General features: G+C 46.5%; 1 protein-coding gene across 7 annotated transcripts in view; it reads left to right on the top strand.

Annotated features, from left to right (window-relative positions):
- Window positions 1-14,293, top strand: part of LOC119162101 (sushi, von Willebrand factor type A, EGF and pentraxin domain-containing protein 1) — a 398,489-nt gene that overhangs the window by 255,236 nt on the left and 128,960 nt on the right. For all 7 annotated transcript variants that reach the window (XM_075879537.1, XM_075879536.1, XM_075879535.1 and 4 more), the window contains one exon: window positions 11,273-11,527. In XM_075879537.1, coding sequence (XP_075735652.1) covers window positions 11,273-11,527 — 255 coding nt within the window. The remainder of the gene's footprint in view (window positions 1-11,272; window positions 11,528-14,293) is intronic.

Genomic DNA, 14,293 nt, shown 5'->3' with positions numbered 1-14,293 from the left:
AGTGTCAGTCAGCGCCCTCATCAGCCATGCCGGCGAGCATGGCAAACTCTTTTATGAGCCCGTGTGGTGTCACGTAGCACGTAAACTTCGTACGAGCTGGTAGCTGACCAATAATCTCTCGTATACAACCTAAGGCACCAAGTCTGCCAGTACGAAACCATCGTTATGAGTAGGGGAAAGAAGTGTATACCTAAAGGCCCTTTTTTCCGCGTTTTGACGCTATATTATTGAGAACTAACAGCCAATAATGCTAAGGAAAATATAGGAGAAGCTATTAGACCAAAGTGTACTGTAAATGTGAAGAAAAAAAAAGTGGGTGAGAAGATAACTTCCCTTAGGCAGGAACGAAAGCTGCGACCTTCGATATATATATATATATATATATATATATATATATATATATATATAGAGAGAGAGAGAGAGAGAGAGAGAGAGCATTCAGCGAAACGTAATTATAATTAACAATCTTTAAATTAAATTTATCCACTGCTGTGTGGATCACTCAACCAGCCCACATCACCTGCTTGATGCTGCACTGAAAAAAAAAAAACTTTTGTCAGCGCCTGCGAATGAGAAATGATAAATAAAATAGAGAACTGCTATTCGGTTACCATTTTTAAAAGTAGTGCTCTAATTACTCTCTGTGCGATGCCAACTGATTGAATATGTCAGTGAACCAATTTAGAGACGCCAAATCAGCTAGCTATCTTCGATTGTCTTTAACACGAAGCCGGATCTTACTACTGATATTCTGGCAGGTTTTCTGCCCTTCACAGTACTCCGCGAAGCTGGTAATGTGGAGGAGACAGTAAGAACCGAAAAAAGCCGATATAGAAATCGCAAAACAAATTTGCTGTTGAATAAATCTATAAAAACTTCTTTTAATGTTGCTATGGTACTGAGACAACTGAGGACAGCACGGGGATGATTGAACAAGAGAACGACGAGGGTTTTGAGTGAACAAACCTGTGCCGATTCAAGGTCTTGTGTGGTTTTGTCCGTGACAAACTAGTGGAGGGGCTGGGTACACGCCTATTTACTCTGACCATCAGGAGTTGGAAGCTCTCGACACGGGTTCAATCTCATTGAAACCAGAAAACCTAGTCAAAAGCCGACGGCTTCAAGGACTACCTCTGGAGTATGGCGCGTGAGTTCTACCGACGATGACGACCACAACCACAAGTCATACAGTAGAGACGTGTGGTACGGAACAGGTACATCCATCGCTGGTCTTCGACAAACCGCGATTGCCGCGGCCCTTTCATGGTGACCGCTCTGAGGACGTGGAGGACTGGCTCAATGACTTCAATCGTGCTGCCTATGTCAACTGTTGAAGCGAAAAAAAAAAGCTGGGTATGTATATTTCAGTTTGGAAGACTGTACTCGCGCATGGTTTATTAACCTTGAGCCGTCGATCACTTCCTGGCAGGTATTCCAACGGCAGATACGAGAGAACTACAACAGTCCCAAAAAAAGAGCGAGGAGAGCAGGCTCTTCAGAATAGATTTCAGAAGCCGAATGAAAGCGTAGCCATGTTCGTGGAGGACACGTCGTTGCTTTTTAAGCGTACTGATTCAAACATGTCGGAAGCGAGAAAGGTGCGTCGGCTGATGCGCAGCGTAAATGAGTGATTGTTTGCTGGACTGATGCGAAACCTTCCTTCAAGAGTGACAGAGTTTGTTCGGGAAGCGACTTCAATGAAACGAGCTTTCCGGCAACTTCAATCTACGTCTGCCACCCCATTCTGGTTTCAGCATCCTCCCCAGTGTTGCCTTGCGACACTGATGCTCTTCGTGAACTATTGTGCAGTGTCGGGCGTGAGGAAGTCGATCGGCTTCAGAAAACAGAATTTCAGCCACCCGTAACTTCCTTCACTGATATTGTTCGCTAAAAGTTTCGCCAGGCGACACAGCTGTTCGGGCCAGCGAGATCCGTGGCGGCTCCCATCCTGACTTGAGCGCAAGCACTGCGGCGACCCGCACAGCCCATGACATACAGTCACAATACGCCCTATAAAAAGTCGCTGCAACAGTTCCAAAGACCCTCTGCATATGCCTGTACGTACGAGTGCACGAGCCCCCAACAGAGTCTGTAAAAGTCAAATGTGCGGCGTACATCTAACAATCAACCACTCTGCTTCCACTGTGGCGAGGCGGGTCACTTGTATCGTTCGTGGTATTACCGAAGAATAGGATTCCAATGATTTCACTCCAACGCTCGTCACCCACGTGAGGGAGAGCGGCCGAAAAAGATTCAGAATTATCTGTCCAGCCAACACTCCTTTCTGTATGACCAGTTCACGCCTTTCGAGCCATTCTCGCCGCGTACCCCATGTCCTCCCCAATGAGACGACACTCTCGTTCACCACCTCCTCGACGATCGAAGTCACCTATTCGCTACCTGACGTTTTCAGCTTCCGTGGGCAACTGGTCTGCAAGCCCAAGCCGGGGAAACTAAGAACAGTGACATTTGGGGGTAGGGCCGCGGATATCGCACTTCGAAACATCCTCCACATTGCCAATCTGACATCGATGATGACAACAGCGACGATAACAATGACAGCAACTCTTCACCCCCAAAGCCTTCGTTTGTGAACGGCGACATTGTTTCAGCCGACATACTTATTTCTGTTGATAACCGCCCGGTCGCCGCTCTCGTCGATACTGCTCCTGATTATTCGGTTATGAGCAGGCAACTGGCTACTGCACTTCGCAAGGTGATAATGCAAGGGCTAGGACCTAAGCTTCAGACAGCAGGCGGTCATCTTCTCACGCTGATCATCAAATGCACAGCGGGAGTACAGATTCGTCAAGCCACGTTTGCCGGTTCATTTGTTATACTGCCCGAGTGCTCCAGGCCGATCATACTTGGCATGGACTTCCTTCGGGAGTATGGGGCTGTTATAAACCTTCTTGAGCTGTCTGTGACCTTTTCCAGTGAACAAGAAACTGAGACGGCTGACACCCACGCACACTCTACGGTGTTGCGTATTTCAGGTGACTTCACTACTTTACCCCTGTGAACCACTGTACTCATCACCGTGGAAACCGATGGTAACACTCCCATTCTCGGCGTCACGGAGGGCAATCTGTCAGTCTTTTTGACTCGACAGGTTTGCGTAGCACGAGGCATCCTGCAGCTTTTGTCACAGACTGCACACATTGTAGGGACCAATTTCCGCCATGGATATCCCCACGAACTGCAATCGCCCATACGGAGCTGAACAATGATTCTGCTGCTTCCCTCACAGTTCTACAAGATGACACATATCCTCAGGCTGACGCATGGACCCACGTCAAAATTGATGAGAATTCGAAACTGTCTAATGTTCAACAGACTAGCCTTTGAAGTCTTTTAGACTATTTTGCGGAGTATTTCGCCTCAACGTCCAGGGTGAATCAAACGCTCATCAAAGAAACACAGGATTATCACACACCCCAATAAAAGACCCGTACGCCAACGAGCCTACCATATCTTTCGTAGAGAGCAAGACGCCATCCGAGACCAAGTCAAACAAATGCTTGCGGACGACATCATACAGCCTTCCCCTAGCCCAAGGGTGTCTCCCGCGGTCCTCGTGAAAAAGAAAGACGGAACGATGCGTTTCGGCATGGACTACCGCAAGCTCAACAACGTTACGAAGAAGGACGTCTATCCCCTACCCCACATCGATGACACTTTGTACTGCCTTCGACATGCCCAATATTTCTCGCGGCGGCTACTGGTAGATTGAGGTTGACGAGCAAGGCCACGAGAAAACAGCATTTATTATGCCAGGCGGCCTCTATGAATTCAAGGTCCTTCCTTTCGGCTTGTGCTCTGCTCCTGCTACTTTTCAGTGCATGATGAACACGGTTCTTTTAGGTCTGAAGTGGCAGTCATGCCTCGTCTGTTTAGAGGACATAGGAGTCTTTTCTGAAACTTTCAACCAGTATCTCAAAAGCCTTCAAGCCATCCTCAACGCAATTCGCACTGCTGGTTTGTCTCTCAAGCCTGAAAATGCCATTTAGCTCAAATGCCATTTAGCTCAAATGATCAGCTCAAATATTTAGGCCAAGTCATCATCTCCGATGAGATTCGACCCGACCCTCACATGACACTTGCCGTTGCTTCTTTTCCAACATCTACGAACAAACACGAACTTCGGCACTTTCTGGGACTTTACGCATATTACAGACGCTTCGTTGCAAATTTTTCAATGATAGCTGAACCTCTCCATCGGCTTACGAAGGACAATGTTTCGTTTGTTTGGGAGCAGGACCAAGAACGTACCTTTTCAAAATTAGAGAAACGTCTGCATACACCACTCATTCTGGGGCACTTTGACGAAGACGGCAAACTGCATACGGCTGCCAGCATCTTTGGGCTTCGTGCTGTTCTCGTACAGCGGCAAGATGGGGCCGAGCACGTTATCGCTTCGCTAGTCGTGCTTTGTCACAAGCTGAACAGAACTATTCTACTACGGAGAATGAATGCTTGGCAGTGGTAAGGATCATTGCAAAATTCCAACCATATCTGTGCGGCCGACCGTTTCGTCTCCTGACGGACCATCATTCCCTGTGCTGGCTGGCCAATCTGAAGGATCCATCTGGCTGTCTTGCACGCTGGAGTCTTTGTTTACAGGAGTACGACATGACGGTCACGTTCAAATTGGGGCGTAAGCACACGGACACCGACTGCTTGTCACGTGCTCCACTTCAGCCTCCGCAAGTTAACGTTGATGAAGAAGGCGCATTCCTTTCCGTTCTCACAGCGTCCGATATGATCAAGCAACAACGCGATAATTCAGAGCTCTGGCTCCTCATCGACTATCTCGAGGGCCGTTTATCGGAGCCACCTCGTACGTTTGCTCGTACATTATCACCTTTTTGTCTTCGCAATGGCGTCCCCTATAAATTAGCTTTCCACTCGACTGTGGCCGCCTACCTCCTTGTGCCGTCCATATTACGCAAAGACATTATACGTGCCTGTCATGACAAGCCATCATCGAGTCTTTCGGGCTTCACATGGGCGCTTTCACGTATACGCCAGAAGTACTACTGGCCCAACCTTCGCAATGGCATGAAGCAGTATGTCAAAACATGCCGAAACTGCCATTGACGCGAGAGACCACCTATGCGTCCTGCTGGATTCCCGCATCCCGTAGATCCTTCATCGGCTCCTTTCCAGGAAGTTGGCATAGATTTGCTAAGACCGTTCCCCACGTCCAGAGCAGGTAATCGCTAGATTGCTGTTGCCACAGACTACCTCACGAGATACATTGAAACCGAAGCTGTCCCACGAAGCACAGCAACTGATATCGCCATCTTCTATGTACATAACATCGTACTCCGCCATGGTTTCTCCGACAGTGGTGATAAATGACAGAGGCACGGAATTTACAGAACAGCTTACCGAATATATTTCCGTTCAGTGGTACCGCTCACCGTAAAGCCATGGCTTACTTTCCAATACAAATGAACTCACAGAGCGACTAATTAAAACAATAGCAGATATGATTTCCACGTACGTTAACATCCGCCACGAAAACTGGGACGACGTTCTTCCATACGCTATACCTTTGCGTCTAATACCGCCATCCAAGAAACTACTGTCTTCACCCCTTTCCACTGGCTGCATGGCCGGGAAACTAACGACGCTGGATGTGATGCTGTTACGCACTAACTGTTCCAATGTTAGCAGTGATGGTGCTGAATTCGCTATACACGCCGAAGAAGCACGCCAGCTGGCATGAATGTGTATCTGCTATCAGCAACACAACCACGCCCACCAATATAACCTCCACCGTCCAGACCTCGCGTATTCACCAGGTGACAAAGTGTGACTGTGGACCCCAATCCGCCAACTTAGTCGCTCAGAGAAACTTTTCCGGTGCTACTTCGGTCTTTAAAAGATCGTACGACGGCTCAGCGATGCTACTTATGAAGTTCTTCCTAAATGTCCAGCAACTACACGCTGTTCACGGCATCCACGCCAGTCGGACGTCGTTCACGTATCTCGTTTGAAGCCATACTACTCCCGTGGAGAGCCAAGCTGACCACATCACTAATCGTTTCATGACCTTGTTGGAGTCTCTGTCCTGTCGTACGCCGGCATTAGGACGATGCTCTTCAGGTAGGGGAGTAATGCCACGGTAGTGTCACAACTGAGGACAGCACGAGATGATCGAAGAAGAAAACGACGAGGGGTTTGAGTAAACAAACATGTGCCGATCTAAGGTCTTGTGTGGTTTTGTTCGTGACAATATTCACAACGTTGATTGATTTGTATGTGGTGTTTAACGTCCCAAGACCACCTTATCATAATGAGAGACGCCGTAGTGAAGGGCTCCAGAAATTTTTGCCACCTAGGGTTCTTTAACGTGCACCCGAATCTCAGCACACGGGCCTACAGCATTTTCGCCTCCATCGAAAATTGAGCTGCTGAAACTGGGATTTGATCCCACGATCTGCGGGTCAGCATCCGAGTACCTTAGCCACTAACTAGACCACAACAGCGGGGCAATATCGGCAAGGTTAACTCATGATGACCTACATGCGAAAGGCTTGTATTCGTAATTACTGGATTTAGTTTCGATGAAGACTAAAAGAAACTTGCTGCTGGCAAGATCGAAAACCACAACCTCCGCAAGCCACGTACGGTATCAATAGAGTTAAGCAGATGACTTTCGCTTCGCTCAGATAATTTTCTTCAGTATTTACAGGCACGCTATACTGATCTGCCTAGGGAGTGTCAACACCCGCCGCTCTAAATGATGGTAGCAGGATCGAAAACGCAATAAACTGCATCAGCGTGCATGTCACTGGCAAACAACACGCCACACACACGTGTGCCACATGCATTACAGAAGCCACAACGCTTGGCAATAAGCTGCTATACAGCCTGCAGCTTCGAAGAAGTTCAGGCAAAAAGTGCATTGAAACGCTTAAACATACGTATTCAGTACACAAACCAACTCTTGCGCCTTCTTACTCATCATCATCATCACTTCTTAGTCACAGCGCTGCTAAGGAAGGCACTGCTCGTGCTCGGAGCTCGAGGCGCGAGTTACAGAACGAGTCCTCGCACCTGACGGTTTGGACACAGGCAGCCACCGTCATTCTGCTTCAACCTTGAAGAATTAAGTGACGAGATTTACCACGTGTCTCTGCCTCTCGCTACTCGACAATCAGCTCTCAGTCTACAAGAGGGCATGTGCGTCATGTTTTGCGGAAGCAACATTCGCCTTTATAGAAACTTGAAAGGACAGCAAGCAGGTGTTGCCGTATATTGTTACTCGTTACTAGTAAGCCTGCCACAGTGGCCTGGAAGGCACTGCATAGTTATTCCATGCATGAGATGATGTGACCTTACTACAACAGCAGAATTCGGTGGCCTAGTTGTCCGCCGCTGCCAACGGTGACCGTCGAAGCTATACCGTGCACAATGCAAAAAAAGGCTCAAATCTTGCACAAGCCATGCAAAGCTCGATACACGGAGAAGCTGATTGGTCTCACGTTTTTTTATTTGCGGTATGTAGGCAGCCCGTGACTGTAGTAAGGTTCAACAATTGGCTCGAAACTTGGTGTAACAAGGTTGAACTTGGCTTGAACTTGGCTGTCGCAAGCTTGAATATGGCTCTCATCTTTAGTGGACCAGTGGTGAGGGGGGGGGGAGGGATGGTCGAAATTTCCGGAGCCCTTCACTACGGCGTCTCTCACAGTCATATGGTGGTTTTGGGACGTTAAACCCCACTAATCAATCAATCAGGGGGGAGGGGGGGATTTATCCAAGCTTTTTGCGATATATCCTTTTACGTTTCACTTTATAAGTTATACAAGGAACAATATCCTAAACAAGCTCGCTGCTAAAACAAAAAGCAGTGTTGCAGGTGGAGTAGAACATACCCATCCTGCATAGCATTCGAGCTTTTAACCACGAAGCTATGTATTGCCTTAAACTGCTTTGGAAAAGGACCATATACAGGTGTCATATCGAGCAAGGAATCACGTTAACAGATCCAATATTGCGTGGCAAAAGAGTAAACTAACACTTATCGTCACACTATATCAACTGGGTCACGAGTGGGCGCTTCAAAACTTGCCACTCATAAAAAAATAAACACATTTTTCAAATTCTTCGTCATCATCTGCCACAGTACCAACAAAGAGCGCATCTATGGTGCGCATCACAGACGCGCGATGCGCATTATGCTACTTATTGAAAAGAAATATGGCGTAGTAAGTACTTCCTAAATGATTATTTATGGCGTAGTGGTCATCTTTAAATAGCCCTATAACAATTTACAATGGCCCATATGAAGCCAAGTCTTCCAGCTTGAGCTTTAGGTGCACTTCGTGTTCCGAGCGGGCTTGGAAGGTTTTTTAAAGGTGATAGTTTTTCTTTCTTGGGGACCCTCGACGCAAAAATTTTGGTCTGTCTGTCTGTCTGTATGTTTGTCTACCTTTAACGGTACCCTAAAAGGCACCAAAGTGACCCAAAGATACTACAACTGGCCGACCCCATCCGCAGCACCCACCAATATTGCTCCAGGTTCAGCGTTCATACTTGTGCGATTGTCAATTAAAAAGCCATTACTGCTCATATCTGAGGCACCATAACAACACTTCTGTATTCTGCATGTGCATCTTTTACCAGAAAAGGCATACATAAGTAATTCTAAGGACCGTAGCATTTATCACGCTGCACTGGCCATGCAACGCTTGCACGAATCGGTAAATGTTTTGCTAAGACGACACGGTGATGGCACCTACCCGTTGCCTTTCGTTCTAAACTTTATCACTTTATAGACGGGTGCGCGTGGCACGCACCCCGTTTTTCAGGATAACTGCCAGATAGCGCTCATGTCTCACGTGTGACGTGACTTGATGCGCTTGTTCGCCTTCGCTGCACACTAAAGGCACTCCAACGCAGTGCCTCCAGAATACCATTCATTGATTTTCTTGCGCAGAACATCAAATAAACGTTTTGTTCACTCTCTCCAGACGCAAGACTATCGTCTTTCGACGACATTTGCGGGGTAACATGCAGATACGGGGCCAATTCTTTTTATCAGAGCATGCTTGTTATTTTTCCCAACGAAATATATAGCGCCGCCACGTTGGTCTAGTGGCTAAGATACTCGGCTGCTGACCCGCAGCTTGCGGGATCGGATCCCGGCTGCGGCGGCTGCATTTTTGATGAAGGCGAAAATGCTGTAGGTCCGTGTGCGCAGATTTGGGTGCACGGCAAAGGATTCCAGGTGGTCGAAATTTGCGAAGCCCTCCACTACGGCGTCTCTCATAATCATAGGTTGATTTTGTAACGTTAAGACCTACATATCAATCAATCCTAATGAAAGATACCACCTGCTTACACGTCGAACTAAGTCGAACTGATGGGCTGTTTTACTGTCACAAAGCACAGCTTACTGAAGCGTCCATTGAACAACGATACGCTTGAAAATATGAATTGACCACGATTTCTTACGACTTCAATGTCATTTCGTGTGGCACCTTGAACTTCATTACACTCTGCGTCGCTACAAACACAAATGCTTAATAGTATCTGCCACTCGAAATCTGACAGTGCGTACAACTGTGTTTTTCTGTCTTGATATGTCCGGTGCAGCAAAAGAAGCCGTCAACTGCTCCAAATTTGAGTGATATGTGGGGTTTAACGTCTCCAAACCACCATATGGTTATGAGAGACATCGTAGTGGAGGGCTCAGGAAATTTAGACCACCTGGGGTTCTTTAACGTGCACCCAAATCTGAGCACACTGGCATACAACATTTCCGCCTCCATCGCGAATGCAGCCGCCACGGCCGGGATTCAATCCCGCGACCTGCGGGTCAGCAGCCGAGTGCCTTAGCCACTAGACCACCGCGGCGCGGTGAACTATTCCAAATTAACAAAGTATGAATGAACAACATTGGTTCTAGTTCCGCAGACGCCGAAATTCACTTAAAATGGGCTCTGCAATACTATTTCAAGTGATCGCGTAATGGCTTGACTATTAGAGCTTGTTGCCTCAGGAATCGCTAGTTTATTAGCGAGAGAGAATAGTGAGTTATTTCTAGCCGACAGTGAAAACTAATTCTAATTTCAAGGCCGCGTGCGTCCTTGAAATTAGAACGTAATGTGCTCGCGTTTTATCAGGAACCCCGAAAACTGATCAGTAGCCCCTTTTGAAACATTCTCAAAAAAAGTTTTTCACGTGCACTTTAAAGTTGTCCTAAGTACCCCAGGTTCGATGGTGGTTTCGCGGTCTGTAATTGGGCGCTATGCGAAACTATTTATGTGGCTAGTGAAGCAGGGGAAATAATTGTTCTCATGCCACTTCCTTTTGATTACGTGTTCAGGATAAGCTTAGGGTTTTCATATGTCATTCACGAAACGCTTTGATATATGAATATTAAACAAATAATAAATTGGGAGTGGTTAGATTATAGCCCCGCTTTCGAAGGATGATACTGTTGTTACCTTGGCGATGTACTAATGATATTCTACTAAACTGGACGTTCGTTTGAAGAACCTAACAATTATCTGAGCCTTTTACTCGACCACATCACAAAAGGTAGGTTAATCCGGAAGTAAAAGAAAACGGTAGTTTGGTGAACGCCAAACACTGGTTCTAGGTTTCATAGTCCACAAAGATGCTATCAGACCCGATCCTCCTAAAACTTAAGCAGTGACCTCTTTCAAATCAATGCAGTCAGCGCAACAATTTTTCATGGCAAAACGCTGACCGCGGATTTGCGTGTTTCGCTGCGAAGGGCGTCAAAAGGTCTTCTGTGTGAAGACACTGCGTTAGATCTGGCGCCATGTGGAAGCAATGCAAAGAAACAAAACTTTTTAGCGTCATGTCATTTTAGCAAAGGGCAGGAAACATTCGCTTATTCGTTGAAGCCTCACGTCACATCATCAGCACAGTGTAATACACTTCGACCTTTAGAATTACGTATCAATGCCTTTTTAAATAAAGAAATATACTACCTAATACTTACGTATTGATAGTGCACCTCGGATATGCGTAATATTCGCTTTTTTTGATTGACAATGTTCACGAGTATGAACGCAGCCATCAGATCAAGATGAGTGGGCTTAAAGTTTCGCCAGTGGCGGATAAATTGGACACAAGCACCAATAAGTAGACAGACAGACAGACAGACAGACCAAAATTTCTGTTTTGAAGTATCCGAAGAAAGACTATACATCGTCTTTCATACAGTATTGGTCCGATGTGCGGTCTTGGGTGCCTATCATTCTTTCTTGCTTTTCTGCTCAATCAGATCTTTACAGGTGCCCTGAAATCACGGAAACGCCCTATCTGAACGTGATGCGAAAAAACAGGGAAGTGGCTCATATCAGTTGTCGGCATGGGTATCGCCTACAAGGAAAACCAAGAATTCACTGTCTCGGCCAGGGTGTGTGGAGCGATCCCGTTCCTACCTGTGTGCCCCCCATCGGATCCCCAAAAACTCATCCAATCGGACCCGGGAATCACAGTCTGGTTAACAAGACTATGTCGACGCCCGTTGTACAGGGTGAGTATCCCATACAGCGCGTGGCTGCACAGTCCATAATTGTTTATAGCATGGGTTGTACCTTTTGATCTGGAGGGTCGAGTTGCATGAATTAGGCCCCTTGACAAACTACGGGGCTCCCTTGACAAACTACCAGAGAGGGGGGGGGGGAGGTTTTCATGAAAAGAAAACTTTCGGCCAATTCACAGTAATATACAAAAATTCAATAGAAATGAATACTTGTATTGACCACACTTGTCAAAATTGAGGTTGCAATTTACAAACGTACGTTACAAGCAAAAGTCCTATTGAAGGTCAAAGCTACCCTCTAGGCCTACATATAAGTAACAAGGCGAGGGGTCCTAAAGTCGTGCTGAGGGCCGCATTATACCACACCGTAGGTCGCATGTGGCCCGCGACAGTGGTTCTTTCTCGTTTCTTTCTTACATAAACCGGAAACCTCGTCGCGCCAACAGCCACCAACAATGGCGTAAACCCATTAAGACCACAATAGAGGACAGACATCTTGCAATGGCGGCTATATTGTTTTATACATCTGCTTTATTTTTATTCGCATGAAATAAATATAAGCATTCACATATTAGAAGAAGAAGAAGAAGAAGAAGAAGAAGAAGAAGAAGAAGAAGAAGAAGAAGAAGAAGAAGAAGAAGAAGAAGAAGAAGAAGAAGAAGAAGAAGAAGAAGAAGAAGAAGAAGAAGAAGAAGAAGAAGAAGAAGAAGAAGACGTCACAGCTTTGCCACACAGGCGAAGCAAGGAACGTGATAAAAACAAATTGGAAGGTCACTCACTGAGTGGAAAGCAGATCGAAACGTGCCCCGTGTTTCTCACAGAGGAATCACGCACTAAACGTACTCCCAAGTACAGATGAACGCGAATAAGCGTCTCAGTTGTTACTTCGCTGTGTCTGATAAGCGCGCTCTTTTCGCAAACGGAGAACATTGCAGTGACCTTTGTGCGCTCAGTAACTACAACATAATCGTTCCGGTGAAAGCCAAAGGGCACCCAAGACATACGATTCTCCACACCTCGAGATAAGGGCGCGCGACTGAGCTTCCATCCTCTCCTCTCCGCAGGGCAAAGTACGCCTGGGAGATGGGAGAGCGCGCCCCAGCGTCGTGACAATGTGGCGATGCGCGCTCATGGCGCCACCTTCCTGGTGATGCTGAAAACACGATAGTTCGCCCGCGAGATGCGTGCCACCATCGGCAAGTGGTTTAGATAAATAGCTTGCCGTTTGAATGTTGAGAGACGTGCCCCTCCGTGGCTCAGTGATTAACGCGTCGCACTCACGTTTCAGAGGTCCCAAGTTTCATTTCGCGCACTGGAGTTTTTTTCTGGATTTTTTTTCTTGTGCTTTCGTATGTATAGATACGCATACATATGCGGTGAGTGACGGTGACGCGCATGTCGACGCCGACGACGACACCGACGCCAGCAACAAAATCCAGCCGAGTGGTCCATATAATTGCTATCGCAATAATAAAACGACCTCGAGAATGGGCACCTGGTCAGACAAAATAACACTGAGTATCCAGCAGTCTGTGAGATCACATGGCGAAGTTAGTTTTTCATAGCAACTCGTAGGCAGGTGCTAGCATTTTCGAAGCTGCGTCATTGGGTAAATCATGCAATAAATAGGTAGCCTTTTTTGTGCTAGCGCATAGAGGCCTTCCCCATCGTGTCTACCGGCTAGCTGTACTTCGTTTCTGTTCAACGAAAGTGTTTCAGATTTGAGAGTTAGTTGTACAGAAATTTCGTCGTCTTTCACCGTTCAAAAATTCAAATGGGACATTGGGAAAATAAATCTTGAGGCGGGACACTTGCGTGGAATGTCTCTCCCCACTCGGGACGCAGGTGGATCCTGACCTCCCTGACTTTTTATTCTTTACGCCACTGCTCCAAACGTTTATTTCTCTACGTCACCAGGAAATGAATGTTGCTACGACTTAGAATAGCAGAGAGGTGAGCTAGTTGGTAAGTACTTATTATAAAAAACAGGGCGTCCAAACATCGACAAAAGTGGGTAATGAGGACATCACACATACCTGCTAACAAATGAAGATGCGCATGATGGCGGAGAAGAAAAAATAATAATTTCCGAGGTTTAACGTCCTGAAACCACGATATGAATAAGGACTTTTAGTTGGCCAATTTTCCGCTCCATTTTCCGTTTAGCTCAAACACTCTACGTAGCGTAGCGCAACGCACGTTTTCATTTTTAGCCAAGCGTCGTTCGGCCAACGCTATGGTGACGCTACCGGTGCATGAAAGTTGTTTTAAAATGAAATAAAAATAGTTCTTATCCTGCATAAAGTTACAAATTTTCGTTTTAAAAGAGTGCGAGTTCGTTTACTGTTTGACGCATGAGTATTTTTTTCTTGTCAACTTCACTTGGAGTTGGACTACAATCGAAGTCTTCAAGGCAGCCGAAACACGTTTCGAACTCCCTGCCCTGATGCAGCGCGTTCACCACGTTGCCTTGTGGCAACTCAAACTAAAAAGCTTTTCTGAATAGGGGGAAGAGTGGCTGCTGTTAAATACTAAGTTGTTACTATTGTTTCATAAAATCGCTTACTATCGAAGATTCACGAACTCCCTTCGACGGAAATACCCAAGAAGCATCTCGAGACGCTCCTTTATGGTCTCAAGTGTCAGCTTTGGATCGTTTCGTGGAACTTCACCCCACATGCGCGGATTCTCGAAGAGATTGGCTGTTACGACTTTTGGGAAAAGCTACAGATCCTTGTGGGTCTTGAAGTACCGTCG

The sequence above is a fragment of the Rhipicephalus microplus genome, chromosome X (genome assembly GCF_043290135.1).
Source record: "Rhipicephalus microplus isolate Deutch F79 chromosome X, USDA_Rmic, whole genome shotgun sequence".
In the NCBI taxonomy this organism is placed as follows: Eukaryota; Metazoa; Arthropoda; class Arachnida; order Ixodida; family Ixodidae; genus Rhipicephalus; species Rhipicephalus microplus.
The sequence above is the reverse complement of the archived record's forward strand: the minus strand, read 5'-3'. Positions and strand labels throughout refer to the sequence as shown.